Raw genomic sequence first — 19,729 nt, 5'->3', positions numbered from 1 at the left:
TCTGATGGTTTTAGATATTGGAGCAATGCTGCAACCTAGTGGCTGAAAATGAAACAAGGTTAATAACACACTGCTCTGAACACAGGAGGTGTTAAAGGCTGAGAATGAAAGTCCCAACAGGGATAAGTAAAGGATGTCTTAACTAAGACAAGTCAGATTTTATTTATATAGTCCCAGAATCATCCCCTCTTTTCTCAGACTTTCAATTTAGGTATGAAAAATAATCCCCTAAAAAACCCTTCGATGGGGAAAACAAAGTCAACGGAATTTCCCATTTAAAAAAACATGGTTTCTGTGTTAAACTCTAGAAATACTGTAGTTTAAGATATTTTCCATATTGTACATAACATCTGCTGAATTTGTTTTTTAAAATTTGTTTTGAATGAAGAGAGAAAATAAACCACTAATAATCTGTATAATGCTCATTTTAACAAGTAAACTGACAAACATGTTAGTCCACAATAATAAATCAATTTGCATTGGCCTTCCAACTAGTTTCTGATTCACATTGAAAATAAACTGATTCATGCTTTTTTTTTTGTTGAGAAAGGAGGAACAGAGATGTCAGTGTTGTAAGATGAGGCTGATCTTTGCATGATGGTCTTTCAGGCTGTGCAAAGTGCAGTAACATCAGATGATGAACTCTGCATAAGATACACAGAAATGAGGATAATTCTGATCCTGTAAATATGTATTTCACACTAAAAGAGTTTGTTGAAAAAATCATTTTAAATGTTCATAAAAGTATTTTCAACTAAATCAAATCAATCATGTCAATCAAAGGTAGTTTAGTTAATAACATAATGTAATAAGTCAGTTGATTTAATTTCAAAGAAAGATGAGTTATGGGACTGTTGTTGTTTATTAACTGGCCCCTGTCCTCCGGTCATTTTGCAAAAGTGGCCCCTGGGGAAAGTAAGTCGAATATCTCTGGTTTAGTCTGAAAAATTAAATAAAATGTTGAAAGTTTGTGAAAAATTCACATCATCATTAAATCCAACAGTGATTTATCCAAATTACCCTTTTTGTCCAACCGTCAGTCAAACCCCCAAAATATTCAGTTTATAACGATATTAAACAGAAAATCCTCATGTCTGACAGGCTTTGGATATTGGACCAATCCTGCCACCTAGTGGCTGTGAATGAAACGACACATATAATAACCACTGAATCTGAACTGAAAACTCAGACAGGAGCAGTGAAGGCTGCTGCTGTTTTATGGATCTCTGTGTTAAACTCAAGATACACTGCACTTTAAAATAATTTAGATATTGGACATAACAGCTGCAGTTTTTCTAATGTAATAGATTAAAAAATGATCAAATACATCACTATAAACTGATTAGCTGTCAACGTATCAATTATTTTGGTAATCAATGAATCGGTTTGAGTGATGTTCATCATTGCCAGCTTTTATGTTGACTGGTGCCAATTTGACAGTCGCAAATATTTGACAGTAATATAAAAGTGTAATTTTAAGTGAGATTTAAATAACTATTTTTAAGTCCCTTTTATAAATAATAACTAAAAAAGTGTTGGAAAAAAAGTTAAAAAAATTCCAGTTTCACAGCATCTGTGCAGCTGTTTATTCACTGTGTCCATGGAAATGATAAACGCAGCCATAAAGGTTTCCTTACACCAAAAAGATAGTATGTTTATTTCTGTGATAACCTCATTACTGACAAACTAAAGTGGGATATGGAGCAGTCAGCCAGTGGGGGGAAAAAGTAACCGGCCAGGAGAGAAATTTTGGCGAATTAAGGAGAATTAAGATTCTTGTGCGTTTTATTCCACACAATCTGTAATTATCTCTTAAAATCACGACTATTCCTGACTGATCAGAACTTTTCTAATTAAGAATCATTAAAACATGATTTGAGGTATTTAACATCTGCTTTCATAATTGGCCCAAAAAATACAAAAGCAGTAATTTTTCCTACATTTTCTTCATATAACAAAGGCCTGCTACTCTGACCATATTTTCTGCGCTGGCTGGCTGCTCCAACACCAATTAAAAAACCCTGCTTGTACTTTTAGAAATTCTGAATTTTGTATTTTAGAAAACTATATGGACAATAGTCTGGCAAAACAAATATTTTTCCACACTTATCCAAACCTGCTAAAATCAAATTCCCTGAGTTTATAGTGTGCAGGAATAAGTATCACTGCAGCATATTTACATGACATAATTTACAGAATAATCAGCCAAAGATTATCTGACAGGCCTGTCTGTGAAATTGACGTCTGGATGTGTCAGCAGCAGCGGCGGCAGCAGCAGCAGCAGCAGCGGCGGCAGCACTATAGAAGAGAAAGAAAACACTATCAGAGAAACATGCATTAATAATTCAGTATTCATTTTAAGCTGTGCCTATCTAACAGTATTAGGGAATCATTTTCTTAAATAGGACAACCGACGCTGTAATCATGCTTTTGTTGCACATATTTATCCTCACCCATTGCCCATTGCAGCGTTCAGATTGCTTTATGCAGTACTTCTTCCAGCCAGCAGATGCCATAAATGGCAGGTCAACGACTGAATATACCTCAATGGCAATCTGGATGAGTACCAGGGGGACCGTTTCTGTGTATTAGGCCACAGTAATGGTCCATAATGCTGATGATAAGAGAGTGCCTCTGTACCTGTTGGAGCTCAGAGGATGTAGGCAGGGTGCAGGAAGTCCTTGGGGACGATACCCACAGTGCCGTTCAGCTCGCCGACCCACCAGCCGTGAATGTTGTACTCCTGAAACCAAAAATGAACAAATAAACAAGCCGGGAGTCTCCGAGGGGTCCGAGGACAAGCAAACGAAGCAGGATGAAGCACCAGTCTCACATTTTTATTTGATTTGAGCGCACTGTTTGTCTCATATTATTAACATTAGGACACCCATTCGAATGATTTGAGCTGCAATTATATGTAGCCCTGATCCTGTACAGTGGCTACTGAAATAATATGGTTAAAAAATGCTCTTGTACTGTATAAACTCCAGGCGAGCCTAAATCCAACCCGCAAAACAGCCACAGACAATATTCTAATAGACATAAGCCTCCTGGGTTTTCATTCAAAAATGGGACAAAACGGTAAACAAGACTATTGAGACAGTGAGTGTCTGAATAAAACAGCTTTTGTTAACTGCTCGAACGCCATAACAACAGACTGCTGGTTTTTCCAGACTAATTATAACAAGACTTCATTTCTGTGCTGTGATTAAAAAGAAACAGGATGACAGTCTCCCATTTATACACAGAAAATATCATTATAATTCTGTCAGAGGTAAAACACACTGTAACTTCAACTGATGATAAAAACCAAACAAATGAAGACAACAATGAAGTTTTACCAAAAGTGAAACACCTTTAGGGTTTTTTGGCAGCTGGTAATGTCTGGTGAGCATGTGCAATAATTTTACAGACTAGCTGATATAGATACGCTCCTGTACAAACTGTTTTATTAGAGATTATTAAAAAAAAAAAAAAAAAAAAGACTCAATGCAACATCTATAAAATGTCCAGGTGAAACAAGTACAAGGTTTTGTCAAAGACATTTAGTTCCAACAACTAAATGATTAATAAGGAGAAATTTTTTATGAAAAAGGAGTCAAAATTATCTGATTTCAGCTTCTTAAATGTGAATATTTTCTGTTTTCTTTATTTTTTTTATGACAGTTAAATTAATATTTTTGGGTTGTGGACAAAACAAGACATTTGAGGACGTCATCTTAGGCTTTGGGAAACACTGATCAACATTTTTCACCTTTTTCTGACATTTTATAGATCAAATTAATCGATTAATCAATAAACAGATTAATAAATAATCAAATTAATTGAGTTGCAGGCCTACAAAAAACTATTTTGCATATTTAATATTGATGTTAAATCTTTGATTGCAAGTGAAGTTCGAGTCTTTTATACTTATGTATATATATATATGTATATGTATGTATGTATATATATATATATATATATATATATATATATATATATATATACATATATATATATATATATATATATATATATATATATATATATATATATATATATATATATATATATATATATATATATATGTATATATATAGATTACTACATAATTCCATAATTCATAGTTGTGATGTCTGCAGTATTAATAATAAAAATAAAGAAAAAACACTGAATGAGAAGATGTGTCCAAACTTTTGACTGATACTGTTTATCTATCTTCAATCTAAATTCATAAATAAAAATAAAATCTAAGCATCTCTTTTAATTAAAATAAAATATTTCTGTGTTCAACCGCTTAAAGTGATCCAAAAGTTTGTGACAGAATCATTCCTTTAAAAACATGTTATTTTAATAATTTGCTTATAGTTATATGTGCATTTAAGGTATTTTCATACATGAAAATATATGAAAAAAAAAAATGCTGAAACGCTTCCAGCTGGCTAACTGAAGGTGTTGATGTGTGCACACTGAAATCAAGACAAGCAAAAAAGTAAATTTCTCTGAATAAAAAAAAATTGAAAGACAAATTGCCAAAAACGAGCCGACAGGATGCAGCAGGGAAACTTGGTTGTCCTCAGATTTTTACTCAGACAATGAGAAACAGTCTTTTAGTGACGGAGACAGAAGAGGAATGTGTACGAGGAAAGAACCTGTGGTTGAAATCTGGTCATGCAAGTCCATTTAATTTCCTGATATTTATGTAATAAATAGACACATGTCAATTAGATGGTAATATGTATTAGAAATAAAGAAAAATAAAAGACGTGGGTTATAAAAACCATATGTTTGTGATGAATAATTTGGCCTGGACAGAATTAAAAAGAATTTATGAGCTAAACAGGTAAAAGGTACGTATCCTACAAGATGTTCAAATGCTAAAGAATAGACCTTTTTCACATTTTGATTCATCACAGAAGAAAAAGCACAGGTCCCATTAAGTGACAGTGAGGCAGCAGGCACCATGAAGCAACTAAATGGAATTCAGCCATCATTAATTTTATTATTTATACTTGCAGCTTAACTACTGTGACATGGAAAAATGTCTCCTGTGAAGTTGCTTTTCACAATTTAAATTTGTTTTATACCTTTTGTAAGTATCAGAATTAATTGAATCAAATTGTGGGTGGAATATGAGATTTTATGTTGCATTTAATCATCACAATCAAGATACATTACACTCTGAAGACACAATTACTCTGTTAAATAACTGAGACATTAAGTGGAAATGAAAATATCCTACAGTTACAGCCCATAAAGAATCAAAAACATACATATATTTTATGTGTAAGACACATTTTTCCATCGCTTTTCCAGATCTAAAACCCAGAGCTGCAACAATTAATTTACTAGTTGTCAACTATTAAATCAATTAATTGGTTTTGGATGAACTTTTTAAGAAAAACAGTCAATATTCTCTTATTTCAGCTTCTTAAATGCGTTCCTTCAGTCCTGTGACAGTAAGCTGAGTATCTTTGGGTTGTGGACAAAATTTGAGAAACACTGATCAACATTTTTCACCATTTTCTGACATTTTACAGACCAAATTAATCAATGAATCAAGAAAATACTCAACAGATTAATCAACAATCAAAATAATTGAGATCCAGCCAGACAAAAAAAAACTGTTTTGCACATTTCATCTTTCTCACATTCGACTGAATTATCCAAATCTTTCATTCATCCTTCTTTTTGGTAACTTGAGTCACATTAACAACCACATGATGATCTGATCACAGCAGTTGGGCTTTAACTAGATCTGTAGTAGATCAATATTTGGCCAGAGACCAGAGGGGCGTTAAAGCCCAGCAGAGGAGGCACCAGCCGGCCGTCATTTCCCCCCCCCTCTGATGGAGCAGAGAGCAGCGGCCACTCATCTCTCTCTTCTGTTCTCCAACAGATTGAGAATGGCTGCGTGAACGGTTTATCTCGGCGCTGAGGAGAAGAGGAAATGCTCAACTACACACAAGCACATACTTACATACATGTTAGCATGTGTAAGCAGACACATATACGTCTAAGTTTGTCTCAGATTAGAATCAGACTTCTTGCTCTTACGTAGTTGTAAAAACACGCACATACTCTGACATGATGGATGGTGTTTTGTCAAAGGTTCAGCCCATCATCCAGACCTGACACCTCTCTCGAGCCAGAGGAATGAGGCCTGCAGCTAATGAGAGCTGTTTGGACAGCAAGGATGAATGGATCGCTTAGAAAGTGATAAACAACAAGACTCAAGTGTTCTTACAGCACAAACAGGTACCCACAATGAGCAGATTGTCCATCCAGGCCTCATCGTTTTCCCCTACGAACCTCCCTGACAGCTCTGACTGGGATGTTCCAGTGTGTTTGGCTCTCTGACAAACTCTGACCGGCAATTCGGCGTGTGTTTGAGCTCATAACGTGGGGGAAAGTTAAGTCCGGAATGGTCTTTTTATGCTCCCCATAAGACTGTGGAGGGAAAAGCCCGGGTGCGGAAAGCTGGCGCCGGTTCCCATTCGTGATACGGTGAAACGGAGGAGGAGGAGAGGGGGAGACAGACGGACGGGGGGGGGAGGCATCGGAGAGAGGGAGCGAAACAGTTTTTCTCTCCCTTGGGGGCGTCGCAGCACTATTCCACCAACCGTAGTGACAGAGAGTTTTATTTATCTCCGCGGCCCATCTGTGCAGTCGGTCTCAAATTCTCCCTGAGAAAGGTCTTTTGGATTATCAGCGCCGCCATTTTAATACAACTGCTACATCACAGAGTGGGTGCCAATGGCAGTGGAAGTCTGTCAGGCGTGCAGAGTCCATCTTCCTCATACTTGAAATGGGTTCATCCAGAGTACACCTGCTGTAATAGGGACATTCCAGGAGGCGTGGAGAGTAAATTATCCAAATGACAAAAACTATGCTAACTCCTCAATGTCCTCTTCCTTCTGTTTGTTTTCCTCTTTTTGTCTTTTAGGTTGATTTGTTTTCCTGTGATTTTGCATCTTAAGCTCTGAACGGGGGGTTCCTGTACCTTTTCCAAAGTCAAATTCCAGCACTTTCCAAGCATTTTTAAAAGCGCATTTTCAATCAGATGTTTATTGTTCTATAAACATCCAAAATGATGCTTTGTAACTGCGTTCAACAGAGGGGTGACAAATTAAAGGAAAACACTACAGGATTTCTTTTTTCAAAAGGTGTCACTTGTCTCTAAGTGAAGCAGCCCGTAATTGAATTTCCAAAATATCTGTAAAGCGTAGAAAACTCAGTTAGCCACTTGCTGGATAGCAACCATGCTTGAGAATTGGGACAAATCATGTCCTACCAAAAAAAGCAAAAAAGTTTTTCACAGGATTTGTATGTAATTTTGGTTTGCTTTTTTTTGTTTAATTTCAAACTATTTCAAATGTGTTTAAAACATTCAAAATCTAAATCAACATTACCTACTGAGATCATAGGTATAAAAATGTGATATTATAGGATCTCTTTTTTAAAATCGATTTTTTAATGAAAACATTGGCCCTTTAAAGTTGTGTCCCAGACTTCGGTCAACTGTCAGATTTTTACGAAAACATGATTTAATCAGGCATAAAAAGGGTTAGCTATACCCCTATAGCCCTTCTAAATCAAAGCTAAATAAGAATTTTGGTTTAAAACTGTATATTTTGATTAACATTAAGAGAGAGAGAACTCTGAGCAACTTTAAAAAATAAAATGGCTGCTCACTAAGACTGCTGTGGACTGAACGAATGAAACATTTTGTCAACAAGTTTGAGGTCTACATTTAATGACAAATGTAATCACTAGGAGGGTGGTCCATTACAAGGTTTAATGTCCAAGAGTTTGAGCTTTTTAAATATATTTTCTAGCATAATTGTGTAGTATGGCCTAGAATTTATATCATGGTATAATGATAACGGTATACATCATGTTATATCTTTTTTTTTTATTTCAAGTATTAAACTTTAACCACTCCTTGTAACCGCTGTACTGCCATTTTGTATAATTTCCAAGCTCTTGAATTTATCAATAAAACAAACTTATAGCCAACTTCAGCATAATGTTAGCCTCATTGAAAATGTCTAACTACAACTTAACGTTAGCTTTCACATGGCCCGAAAGAACAGACTGTCATGGTGAAAAGCTGCACGTCCTTTCTGCAGACTTTACAAGAGACTGCTTGAAGATTTGGACCTCGTTTAAACCACAGACTATATATAGAAATGGACACCATGAGAGCTCCCTAAACATGAAGCCAAAGCATCCCAATCACCCCCTGGTGGTTGGCTGCAGTACAGCTCATAAGCCCTGCCTCCCCAAGTGGAACAAGTTGGGAGGTGGTGATTCTTTTGATGAATTAGGTTTTAATTAGTTATTTGATGATATAAAAATGTAGTTTCACACCATGATTGACAGCTGAGCTCTGCTTGCGACTGAGTCAGCCGGGTGTGTGGTCAGGAACTCGAAAGTGCAGCTGCAAAACTGATCACTATTGTGCAGACTCTGGCTCCAAATGACATCACCAGCAAAAGATGGCAGCGCTCACATCCGAAATATTTTGGCTTCAGTTTTGAACAGTGGGAGGAAGTGGAGATGTGTCGTACACGTATTATTTATGTCAATGGTTTCAACCTTTTTTTTTTTATTTTTTGTTTTTAAGACACACTCATGGAGACGACAACCTCCCGCCATGTTGTGGAGGGTACACGCCCAAAAAGACTGACACATCACAAGCACACCCACACAAACACAGACTCAGAGTGGCAAGCGAGGCTTAAGCAGAGTATTCTTCATTTTGTGAATCTAAAAAGCAAACTATTCAGTCAGGTAGCAATTAATAATGAAAGCAATGCAATTACAAGCACGTTCAAGCACCTCATCCAAAATCCAAGTACTTTTAAAACCCTGAAAACCCCACATTAAAATTCAAGTGTTTTCAAGGATTTTCAGCACCTGTATGAACCCTGTCTGAGATGCTCAGGTTGGGGCAAAGCAGAGGCATATTTCAGCTCATTGTGGCTCTGTGAATGATTGGATGAGTTGTTTAGTATTCCTCTGAAATGGAAGATGCTCCGGGGAGAGAAAAATCAAGCGTCCCCGAGTGGCCGAGTTCTGGGAAATGTCTGGTTTTATCTCATTAACAAGATGTAGCAGGACACCGTGTGTGTTGTCGGTGACACATATCAAGAGTGTGTGTTTGCTGCAACCTGGATGCAGATCACATCCACTCTGTGTGGGAGCAGAGGGAGGAGATAAAAGGGGGGCCAAACAGCGCCGTGTCGTGGCGGCTGCGGCGCGTTGACTCGTTGACCTCCCGGTGACTCCTCCGCCGAGAGAGCGGGGGAATGAGCGTGGGCGGGGCTGGCACTGAGAGTGGGTTGCCATGACAACACCTGCAGTGTACCGGCGCGATCGTTTATTTACCACTCAGGGGGCTGGCTAATGGTGGCATTCTGATAGGCCCATCGCTCATGTTCCCGACCGGAGGACGGATTGACAGCTACCCGAGCCTGAAGCGGGGAGAAGGTGAGTCGAGGTTGGTCGGATGCGGCGAGAGACAACGGGCGAGGCAGGTGTCGTGTCATGCCGCCATCAAAAACACAGATTTAATGTCCCTCTCTATTTCAGAACAATCGCTGCTTTTTGAGGTGAAAATGTAAAATTCTGTTCAGATTCTGACTGTATGTCCTCTTCCTCTCCTCTTTTCCTCTCTCGAGCACACACACACATATGCTCCCAGATGAAACACACACACTCGCACACAATCCCAAATGCATACAAACTAGGGGGAGTGCTAATAAGCCTGACACATGAGGCATCTTTCCTCGGCCACCAGCTGACTGAGGCAGGCCTTGGGCGTGATGGAGCGCAGGAAGTCTCTCATTGCCCTGCCGCTGAACCCGCCGCCTGGGTGTTACAATCTCCCCTCCCTCCCTCCTTCCCTCCCTCCTTCCCCATCTCCGACCCCCTCCCTCCTTTCCTCCTATTCCTCTCTTTCCATCTCTCCTGAAACAGCCTTTTCCGCTTGCATCCTCTCTTGTTTTTTTCTCTTACTCCTCTACATAGTCTCATCAGATCCACTGCAGCAGCTCTCTGCAGTTCCTCCATCACTGGTCACTCTAACAAAGAAACATGGACACACTCTAGCATGATCTGTAACCCGTTATCAGGTTAGCGAGCTCTCCTCACTGCTCAAGTCTGACCTACCTGAAACCGTCAGGGAGAAGTGCGTATTTTTGGGAGGTTTTAAGGATTCTGCGCCAAAAAAATCTTGTCGAAGTCCATCCAGAAATATGGATGATAATTCCGCACGACCAGAGATCGAAATGGCTACTTAGTGTCCATTTTTTCCAAGCGGGCTTTTAATTAAATCAGTGAATTGGCTTCAAATTGGAAACATGACAGAGCATGAGAACGTTTGAAAATATCTCAGGGACGATGAGATTTAATAAAAAGAAAACCTACTCGCTCCTTTCTAATGCACGCCTGGGATTACAGATAGCTCCTTAACTTAATAGCAATTTAAAGTGGATTTGTGTATGCCACTGAGTGTCTGTAATGATGGCTGTTTACGCCGCCCCTCATTTATAATAATTAAGCAGAATGGATTGGGGGTGGGTTGCTCGGACGCGGTTCTGGGCTATTGGCTTGGGCTGAATAATGACCTACTGTAGTTGACCGGGGGATGACCGCTGCCTCCTGCATGACCCCAAACCCCAGACTCACCCCCTGCTACTTTGGGTGGTAAATAGGATGTCTTGCCTGTCTATAGCGTCTTGGTGTCTATGGCCACAATAGCAGCCAGGGGTCTTTAAATGGGTGTGTGTGACAGAGAAAAGGAGAAAGGAGAAGGGGGGACAGGGTTCACACAAAAGAATAAAGGGATCCACTCTCTTTGTCTCTCTTGCTTGACTTTTCCCATCTGATTGTTTGCCCACTTTTCCTTTTCTTCTGCTGCATTCAGTCGCTGTGACCTGTGGGCGGCGGGCCAAACCAGCTTGTTAAACATAGAAGAAGAGTGTTATGACCCTAAAATAAGATGGTCACAGGTAGCCTTGTCATTTAAATATAAGATGAAGTTTAGAATTTCTTATTATAATTTCCAATATCCCAACTTGTATTTATACAAGACTGTAAATCACAAAAAGTAAATCCATAAGGCTGTAAATCTGGTGTTTGTATAAGTTGTCATTTAATAAAATTGTCCTGCTAGAAGCCACCACAAGGTGTCAGTGGTGTCCATGTTCTCATTGTCTCTAACTAGCAGCTGCAGCTGAGCACTTTGGCCAAATGTGATGTGACGCTTTGCTTTGGGAAACGCGCCCGATTGGCTGGCTCATCTCCCTGTCTCTGGGTTTTGGTTGGACGGCGGATGGAGGAGGAGAAGTGAGCAGGGCGATGGAGAGAAAAGAGGAAGAGGTGGCAGCGGCGGCAGCAGCAGCAGCGCTTGCCAGAGTTTTAAGGACCCTGGATGGGTTTGTGCCATAAATCTCTTCCCACTCCATCCCGCCGTTCTCCATGAGTGCCTGTGGGAATACAGGAATGTGACAGCTGACCTGTAGAGCCCATGTCTTTTGATTCGGGATACATAAATTAGAGGGCAAGAATGCAGGACAACCTTATGGTTTAGTGTGGAAGTATACAGGCATTACACGTGTCAGGGAGGAGGAAACTACGGCTTTTAGCTCCTGTGATAAATTAATCCAATACTGTAACAACACGCTGTAAATCCTATGACAAGTAGAGCTGCAACGATTGGTCAATCAAAAGAAAATTCTCGCCAATTATTTTGTTTATCAATTCAGTCATTTTTCAAGCAAAAATGTCAATTTGCTGGTTCCAGCTCCTTAAATATAAAGATTTGCTGCTTTTCTTTTTCATTTATGATGGTAAATGAAGAGTCTTAGCCTGTTCACTGAATGCAGGAATGTGATTCCTGTCAGTTATTAGTCAGATACAACAGAACACTGCCTTTAGAGCTAGAACTCATAACTGATTGATCATTTAAGTGATTTTAAAAACTAAAATGGCAAATAGTTCCAGACTGAAAATCTTCTGGAGCTGCAACAACTAGTTGATTAACAGGCCATCAAAAGAAAACCGTCAACTTTTATGATTGTTTCAGTCATTTTTCAAGCAAAAATGTCAAGCATTTGCTGGTTCCAGCTTCTTAAATGTGAGGATTTGCTGCTTTTCTGACAGTAACTGAAGAGTCTTAACTCTTGGTAACAAAAGAAGTAATTTAAAGTCATTTGGGGCTCTGGGAAATTCTGATGAGCATTTTCCAGATTTTTCAGACATTTTATAGACTAAACAATTAATCATGAATACAATCAGCAGATTAATCAATAATGATCCTACAATCTGAAATATTCTTTTTGTTAAGAAAGGAAGATTCAGCCCTTGTCTTTTGCGATCTCAATCAATGAAAATAACTGCAGCTGCAACAATTAATCAATTAGATTAATCACTAACTGTTTTGATAAACGATTAATCAGTTTGAGTCATTTCATTAAGGAAAAAAGTCAAAATTCTCAGATTCTAGCCTCTGAATATCTCAGTGAATATTTTCTGGTTTCTCTTCTCCTCTATGACAGTATATTGAATATCTTTAGGATGTGGACAAAACAAGACATTTGAGCTCATGTTCAACTTTGGGAAACACTGATCAATATTCTGCATAATTTTCTGACATTTTACAGACCAAACAACTAGTCGATTAATCCAGAGAATAATCAACAGATTAATCAACAATATAAAATAAGTTAGTCGCAACCCTAAAAATAACCATTAAAAAACATAAAATCATTAAACAGTATCTAATCACTGTGTAGAAGCTGTACGTGAGCAAAGTGAGTTGCAGGTTGATCGATAAGTGAAGGAAAGAGCTCAACATTTGATATTCAATATTTGGCATTTTATAGACTAAAGGATTAATCTGGAAAATAATCAACAGATTAATCTATAATGAAAAATAACAGTGTGCAGAGTTCACTAGTATTTGTAATTAGACACTAAAATAATAATTTCAAATATTTGCTGTTTCCAGCCTCTTAAATGTGAGGATTTTCTACTTTTCTTTGTCATTTATGACAGTAAATGAAGAGTCTTTGGTTTCTGAACGGTTTGTTGGACAAAAAAAGCCATTTGAAAGTGTCACTCTGGGCTCTGGGAAACCGTGAAGATTTTTCAGGTTTTTTGGACATTATATAGTCTAAACGGCAAATTAATTGATAATGAAAATAATTGTTAGTTGCAGCCCTGATGACAAATGTCTCATTGCATGTTTCAGGCTATGATGCAATGAAAATGTGTGGGAAACATCTCAACAATCCAAATCGAGTTAAAAAATCTGAGTGTGATATAGCAGAAAAACGGAGCTCACCAGTATTTGTCATCACACAGTAAAATGTCAGTGTACAGCCATAATGCGCATTAGAAAAATGCAAGCTCTCAGAAATGAAATGCCAGAGCAAAACTCACAAGATAGATTTCACGGTGTGTTTCTACCTCATGTATCAGCGCGCTGAGCATCGCCATCGAGCTCTGCGGAAAAGCAAGTTAGGCATCGCTGAAACCGGCGGCAGCACCACACGACGAGATTAATTCTCTTGAACTAATGGGATTCATATGAGTTGTGAGGTTCCTAATTTATTTACTTTGTCAGTGATACACAGATATGCGCGCACACACACACGGGGGAAAAAAAACACACAAATACAGTAAAAATGCCCCCACTTTACAGTAAGTGAGAGATCAATAATGATGGATGAGGGCCTTTTATACAATCGGCATGTTCTCCTCAGTTCACAGCCATATGACACCACGCCTGTGGCTATCCCATTCTGCACTTCAGCAGTCAATCACATCCCAGCTTTAAAAATAACAGTTTGTTAGCACCATTGATTTAGCACTTAGAGCGTGTCCTTATTACCTTGTAATTATGGTCAGTGTTGACATAACAGCACAGACAACCAGGCCTCCCACCCTCTAAGAGAATTTATGGGCCCTGGTTTTATTACGGCCATTTCATGTGTCTGGGTCCCCAGTTAAGCGACAGACTTGAGTTCCAGCCAAGGGCCCGTATTTCACTCATCGAGGTCAGGGTTCTCAGGAATCCCCCCGTAAAAACCGAACACCGACGGGGGCCTTGCGTGCACACAGAGAGAACGCAGGGAAGCCCTCCCCAAGGGCTCATTAAAATAAATAGCCGATTACAGGCTATAATCCAAATAATGCTATTCATGAGGGAAATGTGATGCTTTTAGGACGCAAAAATGGGACACGGGTGGAGTCGCGTCGCCACACAAAACCAAACATTCGGAAGCCGTCCAAAGATCACCTTTGAATAATTTACAGCCCGCGCCTCACTTTAAATCCATTAGAGGATAGTTAGAATACTCTCCCGTAGTCTGTCACTATGTTATGACTTCAGCGTACAGCTTGACAAAACAAGAGTAATCTGTGTCATTAAGATTTGAGATACTACAACCAAGTCTTGCTTCCAACTTGGACTTAGTTTGCTTTTAAGGTCTTCGGCGAAGCAGTAATCTGATCCATACAGTGAAAAGTAACACGCCAGACAGGGCTGAGGCTGCGTGAGGCGGATCTGTAGCACAGAGCCGGGTCCCCTTTGTTTCCCCGAGTACGCCGCCTTTGTCATCCACACGTGAAAAATGGACATGGCTGTTTTGACATTTTCCCCTATCAACCAGCACACACAGACAGAGAAGGCTGGCATCTCATTAATCTGACAGTGCCAAGAAAACCTCAATTAAAAATCCATCTTCTGTGACGGGCATATTTCACCTGTGCCATATCTGCTCTTATGAACAAAAGGCGCTGTTTTGTTTGTTTGTATTTCTAACTAGAGCTGCAACTAATGGTTACTTTCATTATCAATTAATCTGTCAGTCATTTTCTTGATTAATTGGTTAGTTGTTGGTCCATAAAATATATAAAAAGGGTTAGGGTTAGGGTTGGAAAATTGGAAAAATGTTGATCAGTGTTTCCCAGAACCCAAAGTGACATGCAAAAACTTGTTTTGTCCACAACCAAAAGATATTCAGTTTAAAATATTCATATTTAAGAAGCTGAAATTTGAGAATTTAAAAGAAATATTTAAAGCTACTACAAGGGGTTTTTAACTGGTTACAAAACCATATCAGTTTATTTACCATTGCCTCTATATGACGAACATAAGTTAACAAAAGCATTCACGAGAAGCTTGGCTTCTATAAAGTTGTTCTTAAGTGCTGAAACAAGCCTGTTTATGTTTTCTGCAGCCAAAGTTACAGTAAGTAGTATGTTAGTATGTTCACCAGTTAAACGGAAGCAGGAGATTTTTATTAACATCACTGAATTTTTGAAATTCTATTTTGTCATTATTAGGGTGGAAACACTCAAGCTTTTGTCCACAGGGGGACCCAAAATAGACAAAATATGAAAGTACCTTCTAGCAGCTTTAAAAAAAAATGGCTCAAAACAATAAATCAATTATCAAAATAGTTGACCATTAATTTAATAGCTGACAAGTAATCGAGTAATCACCCCATTGTTGCAGCTCTATTTCTAACTCTTGACTTCTTTAATTTACTATAAAAGTGAGAATATTATTCGTTTTTGCACTTAAACTGCCCAAAATATTACAAATATAAAAATTCAGCGGCTCCAACAGTTGATTAAAAATGCAAGAAATCATGAGGTTCAATCTCTACCACATAATTACCAGCAAAATATCTGAATATATGGCAAATTCTTCCTCCCAAACACAGAACTTCTGTCAAGGGCATGTGTCACTTGTGCTATATCTGCTCTCACAAACAAAAAGTGCTGTTTTGTTTGTTTGTCTATCTAAACCTTGACTACTGTAATTTAAGTGAGAATTTTATTGTTTCGGCTCTAAAACTGCACAAAATATAACAGTTTTCCCACACCTTCTCCAAAGCCGAGTTCAAGCACTTCTCAATCATTTCCAAAGTACATTTTCAAGCATTTCCAGCATCTTACAAGTGTGGAAAATTACACATTTGTATATATGCTACCAAAGAGATTATTTTACTTCTTCATCACATTAAATCAATCAAAAAGTTTCATGTTTCAAAACATGTCCCCTGTCTGTAAATGGACTTTGCATCCTGTATAAACTGGCTGAGCCAAGACAGCTTATCTTATTTCTTCATCTAAAAAGAGAGCTATCCAGTCAGGTAGTGATGAAGAAAAATGCAAAATCCAAGCACTTTTTAAACCTTGAAGACACTACATTAAAATTCAAGTGTTCAAGGATTTCCACCACCCATACAAACAGAGATTACAAATAATTCAGTGGCTCCAACAGCTGATTAAAGATGCAAGAAATCATGAGGCTGAATTTTCTCAATCTCTACCACATAATTACAAACAAAAAAAAGCTGAATATACTGCAATCTCTTCCTCCGTCTGCTCTTCAGATAATTTAGCCTAAACACAGAACATGATGATTCAATTTCAAACCGACCAATAGCGACGGTCTGGGAACAAGTCCCTGTACGCAGCAGAGTAAAAGTGCCCAAATTACAAGCCATTGATTTCCAGTAGGGTGGCTTTTCACTGGTAGATACTCTGCATGTAACTACAAGATGGCCATAAAACACGAGGAAATAGATTGAGGGAAAAGAGCTGAGATGCAGGATGGCTTCACCTGCAGTTTATGTCAAACAGAAAGGAAGAGCTTCGCATGGCTGCCTACTCAATTAACCCCTGTGATAGAAGCTCTATAATGAACAACAGCACCATTACGCAGCGCCCTGAATGGCACTTCACCCTAGTGGCCTAGGAGAAAGACAATGCCACTGTTGGTGCTTCGCTGCTGCATCGAGATACGGGTGCTCGCTAACGGAGGAATTTAGATGTTGGGGATATCAGCATGTTCAGAAAGTAAATGAGGACAAAGTGATTACTGGAGTTGATGTTGTTTAACCCTTAAATAATTACACAATCTACACGTCTGCATCGCATTTTACTCATTTTAAACTACTGTAATTGCTCCTGTAATTGTGTCAACGAGTCAAGGGTGCAATCAAGAATGGGTCCCATTAGAGGTGAATGGCAGAACAGTGATCTCCCATTACAGCTGACTGGGAGAAGGAGTGTGTCCAGATAGAAAACCACAGAATTCTGAGTGAAATTTAAATAACCTTCTTGGATTATTTCCGCTGATGGTGATGCTGACCTTGCTAATGATGTAGATGAGATCTCCTCTCTGGAAGTTCAGCTCGTCCGGCTCGTCGGCCTGGCAGTCCCATAACCCCTGGTAGTAGTTAGCGTAATCTGATGACCAAGCTGAGGGGAAATGCAGAGCGCAAATTTAAATAAAAGAACAAGGAAATGCTCGTTTCCAACCGTTTACTATTAAAGCTGCTCTCGTTATTAGTAGAAGAGTGTGATGGGGTCCTGACCTGACTTGTTGTTCCTCTCAGCACTCTCATCCACCGCATCTAATTCCTCCTCTAAACAAACAAAACACAACAAAGACAACAAAATTATATTTGGGTGACTTATACTTGATTTATTCTCATCTAACTTAACATTTATGAACAGGAAGAATCTAGATACAAGATACAAACATCTTTATTTCATTGTCCAACAGCAAAACAACAACAACAAAAAAATGGAGTCAAATAAATACTTTGGAATGTCAATATTTTCCAAATCATTTTGGCCGACTGCTGATGGCACCACTGATTTATGCACACATTTTTCCACCTTATTGCTGAGAACGTCAAGTCTCTCCAATAGTGGAAAAAACATATTTTGGCTACTCTTATCATGATGGCCCACAGACATAAAATACAATACTTCTCAAAACTACTGATGACAGGTTGTTTTTTACTGGTGCATGTTTTTCTTTGTTCTTCACAAATTTGTTGCAGTTATCAGAATGATGTCAGAGGTGAGAAATAAAGTATAAACACTTTTCAGTCATCTGTATTTTATTTGAGTATTTTTCTTACAACTTTTTAATTTTACTCTCTACATTTTAACACAAATATCTGTTCTTTCTACCCCTTGCATTTTCAAGTGAGTTACTTTAGTTTTAATTCATTTGAGGGGAATTACTGATTTTTTTTTTTTTTTTGCATTATTGCATGACGAATTCCAAAGATCAAAACCAACTAAATAGATAGAATAGCAAAACATAGAAAAGATGATTCCTTGATGTATCCATGTGATGCATATCACAAACAGCAGAAATAACAAGACAAAAATGAGGAAAAAGACGTAACAAGGCAAAACAGACGAGAGGGAGACTCCACAGAAGAAAATGTGAGGTTCAGTTAGCTTTGCACAGAAAACAGGTGGCATAAATGTCCTACAGAGGGCAACTTTTTACTTTTATACATTGAGCACATTTCAGAAAAGAATGTTTGTATTCATGCCACCTCTGCATGACGGCTATTAAGAAAGGAAATAAAATTTGCAGTGTTGAAGGAATGTGATTTGGCTTCTGCTAGCATGAGTGGCGCTGAGGCACCACTGCAAATAGTAACTTTGCTGTCCGTTTCAGGCACATAACATACAGACACGACAGACTTGAGTCACATGCGCATAATTAAAATGTTGTCTTATCAGCCTGTCATACCTGCAGAAATGATCATTTTGGGCCAATACCAATATGTCATTTCAAGCTTTTATGTTCAATACAGATGGTGTGCCAATATTACTGTGCATCCCTAATAAAACCTATGATTAGAAGGTTTCTTTTTGTCTCAAAGATTAAAGGTAAAACATGCAACACTGTTAGCAAAGTTAGCCCCTCCTCCCTGACTTAACAATCGATAGCATAAATACACACTGCAACGCCTCCACACAAAGCCAGATTTTGCATGAATAAAGTCAAAACTATCGTCAGTCTGCTCTGCTTGTATATAAAACTCTCTCTGCAGCTCTCACAGACAGAGAGCAGAGGAGACAGAGAACGTGATGGAACCGTTGGATGCTACATTTTCATAGAGTCCCGACATCAAGACCTGCGTACTATATTGGCCGTTTGGCTGTAATGACCGCTGCCAAACAGGCTAAAGTGACATAAATGTCTCAAGTACAGTAAAACATGAGAAAATAAGGAAATAGAATGTAATGAGTTATGATTTAAAGAAATTATGTTTATGTGGGTTTATATGTTGTTTTTATTTAGTAAAGTTGCATATAAAATCTTTAACCGTGTAGTAAAAAAAAGCTTAATAATAAAAAATAAAATAAGATAAACAAAATTGATCTCTGCATGACACAAGATGTCTTATTTTCTTCAACCAGGCTGAACTGCTCGATGAGGATCAATGTGTTCAAATTTATCAGAGACCCAGGCAGGAAAAGTTAAAAGAAAAAGAGGCTGTCTTAAAGGCACGCGGAGGCGGACGTGTCATTGACTGCGGGGCGTGGCACCCGGTGGTCTGAGAGGTGACACAGTGATATGCCTGCCCTCTGTCTCCCACATCCATCCTTAACAGCAGCGGGCTGACAGCAACGCCACAACCCAGCAACACTATCCACCTTCCAGCACAACCTGCGCCTCTGCTTCCAGGAAGACCGGGAGGGACCACACACACACGCACACACACACACACACACACACACACACAGGGACACACACACATACTGTATATCCACATGCATATTTGTGGTCAAGTGCACAGTTGGCATTTGGATGTGGAGAGTTTCTTATGTGCATCTTTTTTTTTTCCTGAAGCACACACTGACAAGAAAAACACATACAAACAACACAAAATTTTCTTTAAAA

At 38.6% G+C, this 19,729-nt stretch overlaps 1 protein-coding gene across 1 annotated transcript in view; it reads right to left on the bottom strand.

Moving 5' to 3' along the window:
• Positions 1-2,611: 2,611 nt before the first annotated feature.
• The window catches only part of skap1 (src kinase associated phosphoprotein 1), a 48,585-nt gene continuing 31,467 nt past the window's right edge, over positions 2,612-19,729 (bottom strand). Inside the window, exons 10-12 of the mRNA XM_084741320.1 lie at positions 17,388-17,438; positions 17,162-17,271; positions 2,612-2,743 (exon numbers count right to left, since the gene is read on the bottom strand). Coding sequence (XP_084597446.1) covers positions 2,651-2,743; positions 17,162-17,271; positions 17,388-17,438 — 254 coding nt within the window. The 3' untranslated portion in view covers positions 2,612-2,650. The remainder of the gene's footprint in view (positions 2,744-17,161; positions 17,272-17,387; positions 17,439-19,729) is intronic.

The sequence above is a fragment of the Lutjanus erythropterus genome, chromosome 17, assembly GCF_056507025.1.
Source record: "Lutjanus erythropterus isolate fLutEry1 chromosome 17, fLutEry1.hap2, whole genome shotgun sequence".
Lineage (NCBI taxonomy): Eukaryota > Metazoa > Chordata > Actinopteri > Lutjaniformes > Lutjanidae > Lutjanus > Lutjanus erythropterus.
The sequence above is the reverse complement of the archived record's forward strand: the minus strand, read 5'-3'. Positions and strand labels throughout refer to the sequence as shown.